General features: G+C 51.1%; 1 protein-coding gene across 1 annotated transcript; it reads left to right on the forward strand.

The window, feature by feature from the left end:
• Window positions 1-10,519: 10,519 nt before the first annotated feature.
• On the forward strand, window positions 10,520-15,678 carry LOC134445111 (uncharacterized). Its single transcript, XM_063194197.1, has one exon. The coding sequence runs from the start codon at window positions 10,693-10,695 to the stop codon at window positions 15,676-15,678; it is 4,986 nt and encodes a 1,661-aa protein (XP_063050267.1). The 5' UTR covers window positions 10,520-10,692.
• Window positions 15,679-15,904: the final 226 nt, after the last annotated feature.

The raw sequence follows: 15,904 nt of genomic DNA on the forward strand, positions 1-15,904 counted from the left end.
GTTGCACTTCCCTAATCTCGCACGACATCCCGCTGTTGGATCCGACACCGGTCCGGCAGCGTTACCGGCGCATTGCCCCCTCCGACTACGAGGCCGTAAAAACCCATATCAACCAGCTCCTCCAGGCGAAGGTCATCAGAGAAAGCAGTAGTCCATTCGCGTCTCCCATTGTTCTAGTCCGGAAGAAGGATGGGAGCTTGCGACTCTGTGTCGACTATCGCCTGTTAAATGCCCGAACTCGGAAGGACGCCTTTCCGCTTCCTCGGATCGAGGAGACATTGGACATGTTGGCAGGTGCCCGCTGGTTTTCTACGATGGACTTAGCCAGTGGGTACAACCAAGTCCCCGTGACAGAAGGTGATCGGGCCAAAACGGCATTCTGTACCCCCTTCGGGTTGTTCGAATGGAACAGAATGCCTTTTGGCCTGTGCAATGCACCGGGTACATTTCAACGATTAATGCAACGTATGTTCGGCGACCAACAGTGTCATTCCGTTCTACTGTATCTTGACGACATCGTGATCTTCTCGTCCACCGTGGCGCAACATCTACAGCGCCTGGAGATGGTCTTGACCCGGTTGCAGTCGGAGGGGCTGAAGGCTAAATTAGGGAAGTGCGCGTTCTTTAAGCCGGAGGTTCAGTACTTGGGACATGTGATCTCTCAGCACGGTGTCTCTACCGACCCTGGCAAGGTGGAGGCAGTGGCCACATGGCGGCGACCTGCCAATGTGTCGGAGCTCCGATCATTCCTAGGCTTCGCCAGCTATTATCGACGATTCGTCGAAGGATTCGCAAAGCTGGCCGCGCCGTTGCATCGATTGGTGGCCACCTTGAACGGGAGCCGTTCCCGTCGGCCCTCGGGGCAGCAGTTTCTTGATGCATGGTCAGAGGATTGCGAAAGAAGTTTTGAGGAACTCAAGGGGAGGCTCGTGTCGGCGCCGGTACTGGCGTACGCGGACTTTAGCCGCCCATTTATTCTTGAGGTCGACGCCAGCCATTGCGGACTGGGCGCGGTCCTCTCGCAGGAGGTGGACGGCAAAGTCCGACCGGTGGCATACGCCAGTAGAACGTTAAGACCTACAGAGCGGAATATGAATAATTACAGTTCTATGAAGCTCGAGTTCCTCGCCCTAAAATGGGCCGTCACCGAGAAGTTTCGCGAATATCTCTTGGGCCAGAAGTGTGTCGTGTACACTGATAATAACCCCCTGAGTCACCTCACTACTTCCAAACTCGGGGCGGTCGAACACCGGTGGGCCGCACAGCTTGCATCATTTGATTTTGAATTAAAGTACCGCTCGGGTAAATCTAACGGTAATGCGGACGGCCTGTCGCGGCAGAATCAGCCAGACCAAGAAGACGTGAGTGACCTGGTTCCGGGTACAGCGGTCCCTAGATTGCTGCAACAGGTAGCGGCTCAGGGAGATGGCGGCACCGCCTCTCAGTCCAGTGTCTCGGGGTTGTTCCCCCACGCTTGCCGGTTCTGCGCACTCTGCAAGCAAGCGACCCCGGTGGTCAGCTGCAACCGGCCGCTGTCCCGGGGGGTAGCATCACCGCCTCTCAGTTGGTTGTTTCGGTGCTGCCCTCCTACCCTTTGCCGGACCTGTGCGCTCTGCAAGAAGGAGACCCTGTTATCCAGCCGATTCTGGCCTTCTGGAAGGCGCGTCGGCGGCCTACTCGTGAGGAACGGGAAGCTCTGTCACCCTTGGCCTTGATCCTGTTGCGGCAGTGGAAACGGTTTGTGGAGAACGATGGAGTCCTTTACCGGAGAGTGCTACACCCCAGTGGCCGTGATGAGTGCCTCCAGCTGGTTTTGCCGGCTGCCCTGCAATCAGAGGTCCTAAACCAGCTCCACGAGCACCATGGCCACCAGGGGATTAATCGAACACTGGAGTTGGTTGGGCAACGGTGTTACTGGCCCCGCATGTTTGCGGAGGTGCGCCGATGGTGTGAAAAGTGCCTTAGGTGCCAAGAGTCCAAAGGGGAGCCTCCTCTAGCCGCCGCGCATATGGGCCACCTACTGGCATCTCGGCCCAACGAAGTGGTAGCTGTGGATTTCACGCTTTTGGAGCCCACGTCGGGGGGGGTGGAGAACGTTTTAGTCATCACGGACGTCTTCAGTAAGTATTCCATCGCCGTCCCCACCCGGGATCAGCGGGCCTCGACGGTCGCCCAGGTCTTGCTTGTGGAATGGTTCTACCTTTTCGGAATTCCTGGTCGGCTCCACTCCGACCAGGGGCGCTGTTTCGAGGGCACCCTGATTCAGCAGCTTTGCGGGCTGTACGGGGTCCAGAAGTCCCGAACTACCCCGTACCACCCGGCCGGGAACGGCCAATGTGAGCGATTTAACCGCACTCTACACAACCTCCTGCGTACCCTACCGGCCTCTCGGAAGCGCGACTGGGCAACTTGCCTGCCGCACGTAACCTTCTGTTATAATACCACCCCGCATCAAGCGACAGGAGAATCGCCACACTTCCTTATGTTCGGCCAAGAGCCACAGCTACCCGTAGACTTCCTCCTGGGCCGAGTTCGGCCACCGGTCCATGGTCGAGTGTGCGACTGGATACAGGAGCATCAGGCCCGGCTTCAAGTGGCATTTGATGGGGCTCGGGAGCGTTTGGCCGCAGCGGCGGAATATCGCAAGGACAGACACGATGCACGGGTGAAGACTGCTGTTTTAGAAGTAGGGCAACGGGTATATGTACGCAACCTCGGCGTGCGAGGTCGAAATAAAATCCAAGATGTGTGGAACTCCCAGGTACACATGGTGGTGCGTACCCCTTCGGAGACCGGAGCCGTGTACACGATCGCCCCCGTCAACGATCCAACGAAGCTGAAGCACGTTCACCGCAGCATGCTGAAAGGAGTGGTGGGCCCCCTGGCCCCCGACACCCCCCCGGGGTCGGGCCGACCAGGCGAACCTACCCCTGTCGACTCAGGGGAGCTATCGAGCGAAGAAGATATCCTTCTTGGGGAGCAGGTGGGCGATGCTGACTTGGGTGTCCCAGCAGAGCCCCATGCACCCCAGGGTGGCACCTCAGGAGGAAACGAAGGGCAGCGTCGGACTTCGCAGGCTTCCCCCAGCAGTTCGGCCGCTCAGCTACCCGGTCGTGGCACTAGCAGCAGCGAGGTGCCCCCACGCCGGACTTTCCGGTCTAACGCGGGACAACACTCTAATCCCCATCGGCTGCCTGGTGGGGCGACTTCAAACTCTTGATGGAATTTTGGATCTGGGAGTGGGGGGGAAAGCGTACCTGCATCGTCGGGCCGACGATTCAACATGTGGGGGGTAGATTGTAATGGAGCGCTGCTCCTTTAAGGGAAGTCTGACGCTGCGGCACACGTCACCACGCCGCTCGTAGAGGCTTATGGGAAGTCTCTTCATAAACACTGCCAGTGGCTAGTATTCGGTAAGCCTGCAAAGTTCCCCTTTGCGCGTTTCATCGCCACCGGCGAATGCTGTGGTTGCTTCTCCCTAGTCGTCGAGAGGAGTGCGGTGTCCAGTTCAGATCTAGGAGATGTGGACCATTTCTTGTCCTCGTGAGTATGTGGACCATTTCTTGTCGCTGTTTATGTGCTAGCCAGCAGCTAGTGGCTAACTTCGCGTCTGCTGTTCTATAGGTTGTGATTCCAACTTGGCGTCTCTTACTTGGCTAGAGTGATCTCTTGCTTCTCCACTGGCAAGGACTTCGGTGGACAATACCAACGGTTACCTTGCGCCTTTCCCGTCTCCTGCACGCCGGTATGTATTATAGTGGGTTAGCTTGTGCCTTTACCCAGCCCTGACTGTTTGTTTTCGTACCATGGTTGCTAACGACGGCCATTATTATGGTTTCAGCGTGTGGTCGCTACCGGCGCCTCGGCCGTGTACCTCTGTATTGGCACTCCGACTGTGAGAATCGCGCATCGGTGCACCCTCATCTCCGGGTAAGGTAACCTCTCGGCAGCAGAATCGTGTGATAGTGGGTGTCCTGCTAGCTTGGCTAACGCTCTCCTCCTCCCTCGCAGGTTGTATCCGTGTGGCCGTGGTCAGACACACCACGCGTTTAGTTGCACGAGCGGCGACTTTTAGCCCCGGTTGTGTGGTGCCTCTGGAAGCCGGGAACCCGTATTTCGGCTGCTGCTCCGGCCTCGGAAATTGGACATTCGTGTGTGTGTGTGCGTGGGCGCGCTTTGGTTCATGTGTGTGTGTGTGTGTGGGCGCTCGGCTCGGTGTGAGTGTGTGTGTGTAGGTAGTGTGGGGATACCTAGGGGACTGCACTGAGCTGAGCCTCTGGCATTGGTTTACCTCATGTTTTGATTTCGTTTTCTTTCGTTTGCTGTGCCTAATTTCCTTTTTTTTATTATTTCATTCAATTATCTAATTTCTAATTTAACTGCATGTGCTTATTGGATTTTGATTTATTTTGCATGGTTTGCTGATTTCTTCTTGTTTCTGTTTGCCGTGAATTATTTCTGTTTGTTGTGAACTATTTCTTTACTTTTCTTTTGTTAATTCTGAGGTGTGCCATTGGCCCTAATGTGTTAGCCGTGCCAGCCCCTAGTGGCACAGTCTGACAACCTGAGTGTGGGTTCTAAGGCCTTAGGCCTACCAGGTGTGTTGTTTAGTGTGAATTAGCGAACATACTTTGGGGCAGGTGTTTACAGATCCGCGGGTGTGGTGGCAGCACGCCCACCCCTGCACTTTACGAATTGTGAGTAACTTTTTATATTTATTACAGAGAGTGAGAAAAATATATTTTTATAACGCAAAGAATAATAAAGATTTGAATTATTAATTGTCACCACTGTCTCTGCCTCCATTGTGCACGAACCTGTGTTTGCCTGGTAATCTATTGTCCGGGTACATTGTGTGTTGGTCCGGGGTATCTGTAACTACCCCTAATTCATTACTCCAACACAAAACAGGGTGCGCTGAACCCCCTGCTGAGTTCACAAGTCACAACGCAGGAAGCATAGACAGCTGACAGGGAGGAGATTCTGTGCACTGCCGTTTGTCGGCTCAGCTAGAACTTCCAAACAGAAGCACAACCAAAAAGTCTCTTATTCTTGCGACGTTGCTGCCGACCAATTTGTCGAATCGAAACCGTCGTGGTAAACACGTGTTAAATAATTTAACCTCCAATGGCCTTGGAAAGACTGACTGACTGTCAAAGGAAAGTACCCAGATAGCAAAATGTTTTTGGCAGAGTTTTGGGCCAAATTGTGTCTTGGCCTTTTGGCTGGCTTCGGTTTGAGTCCCCGGGCCAAAAGTGGCCCAAATTTGGCATGCCAAAACCAACCAAACCCAGCCATAAATTGACCAAAGTTCACCCAAAACCTATTTGGGATTTCCACGTACAGCCTTAAAGGCCCCAAAAGGAATTCCAGACCCCACCCTTCAGCCAAAATGCAGCCATAAAGTACCCATAACTGTCCCAGAACTGCCATAAATGAGCCTAAATACTGCCATAATGTACCCATAATTCAGCCATAATGTACCCATAACTCTCCCAGAACAGCCATAAATGACCCTAAATACTGCCATAATGTACCCATAATTGATCCCAAATGTAGCCATAATGGGGCCAAATGTCACTTATTTGTCTTATAAGTTTCCCTGTATACTTAAAATGTAAGTACCGGTATACAGAGAAACTTATAAGACAAATAAGTGACATTTGGCCCCATTATGGCTACATTTGGGATCACTAAATATTCCTGTTTTATTGTTGAAAATCGCACATTTAATAAATGCGTGATTTTCAACAATGAAACTGGAATATTTATGCATCTAGAAAAAAAAAAAAACAAGACAATTAAATACATTTCATTATACTTTATTGCCTCCAAATGCTGTGACTGGTTAGGGTGGGCAAGTGGCTGGATTTGATGGATGGGTATAGCTGCACGGCAGGTGGTGGAGGACTGGGTGACTTGGTGGGTGCTTGGATGTCTGGGTACAGGCCTCTTGTTTTCATCTTGGTCCCCTGGCCAGTAAAAGCAGGTACTCTATTGCCACATAGAGGTAGGTAGATCAGATCAGATTCGCGACATCTAGGAAAGAATAAAAAGATAAACCAAATTGAATTTCTACATGCAAAAGTAACTTTGAAAACAGTGGCATTACATTTTTTTTCTTCTTTTATTTAACCTTTATTTAACCAGGAAAATAAACCCGTTGAGATTAAAAATCTCTTTTAACAAGGGTGTCCTGGCCAAGTGGCGGCACAAATGCACTTGATTAATAGAGTAATAGACGGGAGAGGGGGGAGGGGTGTTATTAAAATTTGGTACCTGTTTTTGAGATCCGATTTGATTGACCCCTCCCACAGGTGACTGCAGTCTCCGTTCTCAGCACAGCATCTGAAAAGAGAATGTAGATGTTATTTCATATTTTATACATTTTAAATGACATGAGTAGTAGGCTACAGTAGATTGTACAACCATCTACGGAATTGTCAAAAGTAAAAGGGAGAAAAAGAATAGGAAAAAAAAACAATACTCAATCAAACAAAACCTTGCCAAAACATATAACTTGCACTTGAGTATAGAGTAGCCCACTGATTCTAAGATCAGAGTACTGGTCAAATTGGAGGTTTTTTTTAACCTAGCTTTTAGGTTTTTCAATAACAACAAAGCAGTAGGCTATCTATCTCATTGGGTGTGCCTACAGTAGAATAACTGGTGAAACAGACTAGTCACTATGTTATATCATGTGCCATTGTTAAAGCTTTCTGACAATTAGTAATGCTCCCACTACCCTGGACTTGTCAGTAGGCATATCTGAGGTGTTTTTCCCCCTTATTCAGTCTTTTCAGAGATCCTGGTCTGGGGGCAGGCGTTTGTTTACATTTCACCATGAATTCACTTCTACTTTTACCTTTGACACCTCTAGTAAGCTACTCTCTGTGTTGAGGTATTACAAATGTTAGAGCAAGATTACATAGGCCTGCCTACATGGGCCACATTTCTGTATACGGGTTACCCCCTGTTGTTGATAGCTGAACAATACACACTGGGTGCATCCCAATATGTGTCCTTGCCTCCTCCACTTGTGCTTGTCTCCTCGTCCCTCCTCCTGGCCCCTCCTCCGTGGAGAAAACGATAAAGTTTCCCAGCTGTCAGCCTCGCCACAACAACTTTTGAGGGACTGTTTTTCATTCACCATCCCAATTGCAAATGAGAAAAACACTTTACAATTGAGCTTTTGCAAGATATTGAAATATAATGCTGTTGTCAGTGATGTCATCATGACGAGAAGCAAGTGGAGGAGGCAAGTGGAGGAGGCAAGGTCACATATTGGGATGCACCCACTGCCTTAACAACTGATCATGTTAAATAGCCAGCGCTTAAACACAAACCGACCATTGCATTACCCAATACAGACGTATACTTAAAATCAGTTACATTAAAAGCAAGGACTTTCACAACGAACGAAGATTAGACCAGAGAGAGAGGTTAATAAATTGTGGAACCAACCTGTAGTATGCCTGTCAAAAAACAAGTTCCTCCACCGGGTGACTGCCTTCAGCAGCAGCACATCTGAAAAGACAATGTAGAAAAAAGCAGATTCACTCGATTGCTTCAGTAGTAGGCTAGAATTACAGTGAGTCCAACACTTTCCGTGACAGACAGATATTGCTAGATAGTGCTCTGCTTTGTGCCGATAGGTAGAAGATGCTCCATGCCTGAGTTAGCTAGCTCCCGGCTTTTGCTAGCTGTCGTTGGGCAGTTAGCTGGGATTGCTAGTGTTGTTGTTCTTTGATTGAAATTCCCTTGGCATTGATATCTGAAAGTGAATTTCAACCACAGAACAACACTTAATCAACCGTTACTGAGTATGAGGGTAGCAACTAAGATTAAATGTCACAGTTGTGTGTCACAGACGTTTGTGTTTTAGCTCCTGTTAAAAGGGTATCTAAGTTTCAGCGCATAACACGGAAACCGACGGTCACAGACCTATGAAATCAACATGAAAACCGATAACACAAAATGCCTCATCTCTTAAGTAATCGGCGGTTGTATTTAATATATAAACGTGTCAACTGCACTTACCTGCATAAACTGAAGTCTGACACACACTGGCGCTGGGGAAACTGAAGTAAGGCAAGCACGAGTTTCTCTTGACAGTTGATTTTGGCAGTCTTTTGGGTTGCCGTAAGCGCACCAATGTAGAACGTTGCTGTCCCGCTCTCCACCCGAGGTTCAGATTAACCTGACACATGCCATAACCTGGCCATAACTCATTCATTCACAGTCCGCGCGTTTTAATGTGTTGTGGGAAGCCATAAACAACCCACATTTTAGCCAAATCTTTGTTTTTTTTGCTTTCCAGAGGAACGCCCCAATTCACTGGCGCCCAGGTCAACCATAACCATGCCAAAATTTTGCCAAAAGCTTATGGCTTGCCAAAAGGAAGCCATAAATTGCAGATATCTGCCAAAACAAAGCCAAAATATCTGCTATCTGGGTAGCCTAGCATAGCCTACTCAGATGTGTCGCTTGTCGCAAGGAGGGAATCCCCTTAGCAGCGAACCACTGCAAAGCGAAGCTGTCACGAAATCCCCTCAAAATGTAGTCTACCATATACCAATTAAGAAGTCAGCGGTTTTCATCTAGATGGTGCATTACACTGTATGCAATCATTACAGTAGACTACGGTGCAAATTCGTAATGTTTAGATGTGGATGTATCACACACGTTTTTTTTTCTTCCAGATAAGAGCCACTTGCTAACTGAACAATCTGCGAGTGGTACCCAGGCATGTTTTAACCGAACACAAACCCGAACGCAACGATATAGGCTACGCTGACAGAGCATCGACATTATTACAGTGCTTTAGGGAAATGGCCATAACAGTGCTTTTGGAAAATGCGACTATATCATTTTAGTGTTTGCTAAATCCTTGGCTTGCCCTGTTGTTGTCAGACTGTCAGAACTTTGAGTGCTGGTTGGTGCACTTTACGCAGCATTATTGTGAACACTTTTTTAATAACACCTCAGAAGTGATCCTCGCCGTGCCATGCAAGACTTTTGTTACGCGAACGCAGTTGGGTGCGTGATTTATTTCCCCGTGTTTTGACTATAGAATAAGATAAAGTTAGGTTGGTGTGCTGTGCTCTTGTTTGCTTAGCTTACATGATTGCACAAGTCCATGATCGCTATGCAACCATTACAAAAAGCGATTATAACACTGACCTTACAAAAATGACTAACGTTGCCAACCTTCTCTTCAATGCGGTAATCCATGCCGGGCTGAAGTTTATCCGTACAATCTGAAGCAAGTGCTGACGCCGAGTTTCTCACATCTTTTTTAGACAGTATCCCATCATCAAACTCAAAAAATATTGACCACTGCTTTCACTGGTGGCACACAACCAGAAGCATCTGACTGAAATGATTATTCCGAAGACCTCCGATTCCTGCGTGCATCGCAGAGGCGATTCTAGGCTCAGTAGGGGGGCCACGTGAAAATTAAAAAGAATGAACACTTGTAACAAATTGCCACTTCTGTTCCCCAGCTACAGTCTTGGGGGGCCCAAGCTGCATGTCTAGCCTGGTGACAAGATATGCATATGCGCCTCTGCTTGCCTACGGATGGCGAAATGCATCAAAAATACAATTTGATTGTCTCAAAATATCGTTTCATATTTTCCAATCTCACGACGTCCGGGGCCCCCTCTAGTGGCGGGGCCCGGTGCTGCTGCACCGGTTGCACCATAGTGTTGTAAGATTTGCCATAAGAGGCGTTATGCGCATGCACGGGCGGGGCTTAAGTGAATAGGAAGGCGAGGCGAGAGGGAGAAGTTTTGGTATGCAGTCAGGGCTGCAATCGGAGCGGTCGTGTGAAGTTATGTTGGTGCAATAAACCGGTTAAAAGGAGCCCCATGAAGCTACCCTCCCTGTGTTTTTATACTTATAACGGTAGGGAGTTAACCCCGAAGGACACTACGGTCCTTCGGCCCTGGAGTTTCTTCTCGAGATAAAAGTAATTCCCCTGACATTCTGACTACGGTCGGGATAACATCAGGAAAGGTTAACACTGGCGACCACGAACTGGGACAGTTATTACACTGCAACTTTGGTGAGCATACTGGAAAAATAGCCCAGGTTACCGGAGATGTTGGCATTGTAGACTGTATACACTTTTCCCGGTACTTTATAAATCACGAAGACAACATGGCGGCCTCCGGTCAGGTACACGTGAATGAACGTAAACATAAACGCAGCAACGTGACTAGCCACTCCAATCCAACTATGTCGTTGACTACAGCGGGTGAATACGAAATAAAAATGGATGTAAACGAAAATGTTCACAAGACACAGAGTAACCCTTTCTCATGTGAAGGAGAAATGCCAAATGCAAATGCAACGAGTTATATACAAATTCAGTCACTGAAATTATCTGATACCAATCCATTTAAGGCGGATGTGGAGAGACAGCAGGCTGACGTGCGGTGCAAACAACCCTGCACCCATGTGCATCATACTGACAACGGGCAGGTGGAGGCACCATTCACAGCCACTATTGCATACCCCAGCTCAAACCCCTTTGCCACTGCCCATTCAGGGAGTTTTGTCCATAGCACTCCCATTTCCTGTCATGTCCCCCAGTCAAAGCCACTGGCCCACTCTGCCCATGTTAAAGCATCTAAAGACACTGACCATGCACATTCAGCAAAAGATGACAGCCCAGCTGTACAATTAATGTCACCTTCCCCAAAATGTGAAAAGCGCCACACTGGTAGACATGCCCGTCGCCCCCGCTCTGTGCACTACCAATCCTCCTCAGAGAGTGAGGGTGACAATGATACTAGGGAAAGAATCCCCACCCTCCGTCCTGGCCAGTATGATGGCACCACGCCATGGACAGAGTTCAAACACCGTTTTGAGAGCTGCGCCAAAGCAAATCACTGGACGGAAAAGACTAAGGCCATCCAGTTAAAGTTCTGTCTAGTGGGCGCCGCAGGGGCAATTGTGCATAAGAACCCCCGGTCCACTCAGTGGGACTATCGCCGCCTAGTGGAGGAAGTTGAGAATGCGTATGGCCCCTCATCAGAGCATGCGGCTGCTGTAGCTATTGAATTAAGACAACGCATTCGCAAGCCTGGCGAAGCCCTCCATTCGTTAAGGGACGATATATATGGCAAAGTGTCAGTGGCATATTGTGATAGGACTGAGGAAGAGCAAGACCTAATAGGCGTTGAAGTTTTCACCCATGCCATAGGGGACGCAGAGATTGTGCAAAAGCTGCTAGAAAAACGACCCCAGACCATAGCTAAAGCCTATGACATTGCCCACCGCTATGAAACCACTAAACGAGCAGCGTCACATGTCACCGCCCTTATGCACTCGGGGGCCCGGGTCCTTCCCGAAAGAAAACCTCGTACCACCGCTATGGTCAGAGAAAGAGTGGAAAGCGGGGAGACTGATATCCTCACAGCCATTCCAGGGGTCAACAGTAGGCCTGTTAGCCATGACTTTCATCAAGCAGCCCCCCGTAAAACATTTAAAAATGCTAAATGGGAGGAGATTCGCTGCCACAACTGCTCAGGCATCGGGCACATTCAGAGACATTGTCCCTCTCCCAGGAAAACGAACCGGGCGACTCGCCAGTACACAAATGCCTCCCGCGAGGGCTCCGAGCCTACTGTCCTCCATTTCAAAACCCACGGTCAAGAAATGAGCATCCATTTGATGATGTATGAGTTGGACGTCTGTGCTGTCCTGGACAGCGGGGCACGGAGGAGTGTGCTTCCCTTGCGCTGCTACAATGTCATTCACCCGGAAGTTAGGCCTCCACTTCAGCCATCCACGGTGAAGACGCTGTTGGGGGTTGGGCCAGGCGATGTTCCAGTGACCGGGGAGGTTCAACTCCTTGTCCAGATCAACAACCGGCAGGTGAGCGTGAACTTCCTGGTGGCCGACATTGCTGGCGAAGAGGCCCTCCTGGGCCATCCATTCCTCACTCAAGCCCAGGCTCGCCTCGACTTTGGCACCAACCGCATCATCCTGTTTGGCGAGGAAGTGCCATATTTCAACACCGTGAGCCAGCCCAAGATCCAGGCTGTAAGAGTCTCTCGGACGGTGGTGGTGGAGGCCGGAGTGGAGTATGTCATAAGAGGCAAAATCCCTGTTAAACGGCGTGTGGAAGGGGAGGTGATGCTCACCCCTACCAGGGGATTCGTAGGGAGACACAAAGTGCTGGTTGCTCGTGTGCTGCTCCAAGCCCAACATGCTAAAGGTGTGCCTCTCCGTGTATTCAACCCGGGCAATGCTCCTGTCACCATCAGGAAGGGTGCTATTGCTGGCGTCCTCCAGCCTGCGCACGCTCTACCACCCAGCGCCACCACGGCCATGGCCGAACTGCCAGAGCACAGCGATATCCCCCTGCACCTGAGAGAACTTTACAACCAAAGTGCAGCTGAGCTTGACCAAGAACAGCAACCCCAGCTCGCCCAACTTTTATGCAAGTACAGCACAGTGTTCTCCACAGGGCCTACTGACCTTGGCCGTACCAGCCTTGTACAACATGACATCATGGTCCGGCCAGGTGCCGCGGTGAAGCAGCAGCCCCGTCGCATGGCATGGGAGAAGCAGCGGGATGCTGACCAGCAGATAGAACAAGGCCTGGAGGCCGGTGTGGCACGCCGTAGCAACAGCAGCTGGGCCTCACCCCTCGTGATGGTACGTAAGAAGGATGGAACTTACCGCCTTTGCGTCGACTATCGGGCACTGAACGACTGCACTATTAAGGACGCCTACCCGCTGCCCCGGATCCAGGACACCCTTGACACCCTCTCCACTGCCAAGTGGTTCAGCACGCTGGACCTCGCGTCTGGATACTGGCAGGTCGAACTGACACCACGAGCCCGTCGAGCTGCCGCTTTCTGCACCAGAAATGGCCTGTTTGAATGGAATGTCATGCCATTCGGGTTATGCAACGCCCCGGCAACATTTCAACGTTTAATGGACCGGGTGTTAGCCGGCATGCAGTGGGAGACGTGTCTCGTCTATTTGGACGACATAATAGTGCTAGGCCGCGACGTGCCCGAGATGTTGCACCGTCTCAGTCAAGTCTTCGATAGGCTGCTACAGGCGAACTTGAAACTGAAGCCAGCGAAATGTTGCCTCTTCCGACGACAGGTAGCTTACCTGGGGCATGTAGTCTCCGAAGAAGGGGTGGCTTCAGACCCCGCCAAGGTACAGAAGGTACAGGAATGGCCTACGCCCACTTCAGTTCAGGAAGTTCGCCAGTTCGTCGGGTTAGCATCGTACTACCGAAGATTTGTACAGGATTTCGCAACAGTGGCTGGGCCCCTCCATGCATTGACCAAGAAATATGCTCGATTCCATTGGACTGCTGAATGTCAACAAGCCTTCGACCAACTCAAGCGCCTACTGACCACCGCTCCGGTCTTGGGCTACCCGTTGGACCAAGGGAACATGGTCCTGGATACGGACGCGAGTGATGTTGGCATCGGTGCTGTTCTTTCTCAAGTACAGCTGGGCAGAGAGCGGGTGCTGGCCTACGGGAGTCGCCGTCTGTCCAAAACTGAGCAGAACTATTGCACCACCCGCAGAGAGTTGCTAGCAGTTGTAGAGTTCACATCACATTTCCGCCAGTACCTCCTGGGGCGGTCATTCACTGTCCGTACCGACCACAGCAGTCTCCGCTGGCTGACCAAGATGAGGGAGCCTGAGGGCCAGCTGGCTAGGTGGCTCGAGAGACTTGGTGAATATGACTTCAACATCGTCCATCGCCCGGGCCGGCTGCATTCTAATGCAGACAGTCTCTCCCGTCCACCCTGTAGGCAGTCATGCCCATGTCAACTGCCAGGCCCATCTCTCTATCCAAGAAACGTCTGCCACCAGGCCGTACAGTGCGACCTGGACTCCGCACAAATCCAAACAGTGCAAACGCCAGTGGGGGTGGGCAGGCATGTAACCGTAAGGGCGAGTGCAGTGGGGGTAGACGCAACATCTCCCGACACCCCCCAATTCGGTGGTTGGTCCGCCCAAGAGTTACAAGCCGCGCAGGAGTTTGACCCAGACATATCTCCTATCAAGGCATGGCTGGAGGCTGGTGGAGAACGGCCTCCATGGACAACCATCTCAGCACATAGCCCAGCCGCTAAAGCCTACTGGAGTCAGTGGAGGCGCCTTTTCGTCCGAGGTGGCATCCTGTTTAGGCGGTTTTACTGTTTGGATGGTGCCCAGTTCTATCCTCAAGTGATACTACCACGAGTATTCTGGTCGGATGTCAAGAGACAGATGCATGAAGGGCCTGTTGGTGGACACTTTGGAACAGAGCGCATGGTGACGCGACTTCAGACACGATACTACTGGTACCAGATGCGGGCAGATGTCAGCCTCTGGTGTCTGACTTGCAAAAGCTGTGGATCCAAAGCAAGGGCCCGTAAAACACCCCAGGCTCCCATGGGAACTGTCAGAGTCGGAGCCCCGATGGAGCGGGTAGCTCTGGACATCATGGGGCCGCTGAATGAAACAGAGCGCAGGAACAGCTATGTGCTCGTGATCCAGGATTATTTTACGAAATGGGTGGAGGCTTTCCCTCTGCCCAATGAAAAAGCAGAGACTGTTGCCGAAGTACTAGCCTCCCAGTGGGTGTGCCGCTTTGGCGCCCCCCATACTATCCACAGCGACCAAGGCAGAAATTTCGAATCTGAAGTGTTCCAGAAGATGTGCGCTCTGTTTGGGGTTGAGAAGACGCGAACCACCCCATTCCGACCACAGTCGGATGGCCAAGTGGAGCGTTTCAACTCCACCCTACAGAAGATCCTAGCCACAACTGCCGAGCGTTGCCACTGGGATTGGGATCTGATGATTCCTTACGCAGTCATGGCCTACAGGGCCACCAGGCACAGTGCAACCGGACTTACCCCAAATTTCATGATGTTTGGCCGGGAGGTGTGTGAGCCGGCCGACCTGGTGACCGGCCTCCCTCCTGACCCAGAAGATGCTCCCACTGCCCCTGAGTATGTCCAGCGTCTCCGTGAGCGACTGGAGCTGGCACACCAGATAGCTAGGGATGCACTTGGGGAGTCAGTAGAGCGTGCAAAGAGACAATATGACAAAAACTGCTGCCGCACTCAATATTGCATTGGAGACGCCGTGTGGTACCTCATAAAGGGCACACGGAGAGTCAAGAACAAGGTCAGGAAGTTCCTTCCGTCCTATGAAGGACCTTACTTCGTCCTGGGACAGCTGGACGACCTAGTGTATCGCATCCAGAAAAGTCCAAAGACCAAAGTGAAAGTGGTTCACCACGATCAGCTAAAGGCCTACCGGAGTCGTGATCCACTGGATAACGCTTGGGTCATGGAGCAGGCCCAGGCATGGACGCCGGTAGAGGTTCCGCCTCCGCCTGTGGCCACAGATTCTGTGGCGCTGGACCTCACTGACCTGTTCTCCAGCGGGGACCAGGAGTCGGTCCTGGGTACGGCGGGAGACGACTCTGCGGCGGCCGGTTCACTTCCTCCTACCGGCTCACCAGAGGACGACGCTGCAGATAGTGGGGGTGAGGCCGGATTGCTTCCTCCTACCGGCTCATCAGAGGACGACGCTGCAGATAGTGGGGGTGAAGCCACGGCGCAGCTGCCGGAACAGCGCTCTCAAAGGCTGAGGCGCCGACGAAGATCTCCAGTCAGGTTTGGAGAATGGGTTGACTAGAAAGAAAGCCGTTGTGAACCAGGGCAGAATAAAACCCTACACGGCTTGGGGACCCGGGTAGTCCACCCCGACCCCTAGATTAGAAAAGTACATGAAGGACTGAATAAAAAGAAAAAGAGACAGAGACTTTTAAGAGAAAAAAAAATGTTGCTGTTGACAATTTTCATTGTTCACTTTTCACTGATGTGTTTATGCTCCGGTTGCCTAGGTAGTGTGGGGACTGTGC

Source organism: Engraulis encrasicolus, chromosome 3, assembly GCF_034702125.1.
Source record: "Engraulis encrasicolus isolate BLACKSEA-1 chromosome 3, IST_EnEncr_1.0, whole genome shotgun sequence".
In the NCBI taxonomy this organism is placed as follows: domain Eukaryota; kingdom Metazoa; phylum Chordata; class Actinopteri; order Clupeiformes; family Engraulidae; genus Engraulis; species Engraulis encrasicolus.

Coding starts and splice junctions, on each gene's coding strand:
- LOC134445111 (XM_063194197.1), top strand. CDS start 10,693: ATGTCACCTTCCCCAAAATGTGAAAAGCGCCACACTGGTAGACATGCC.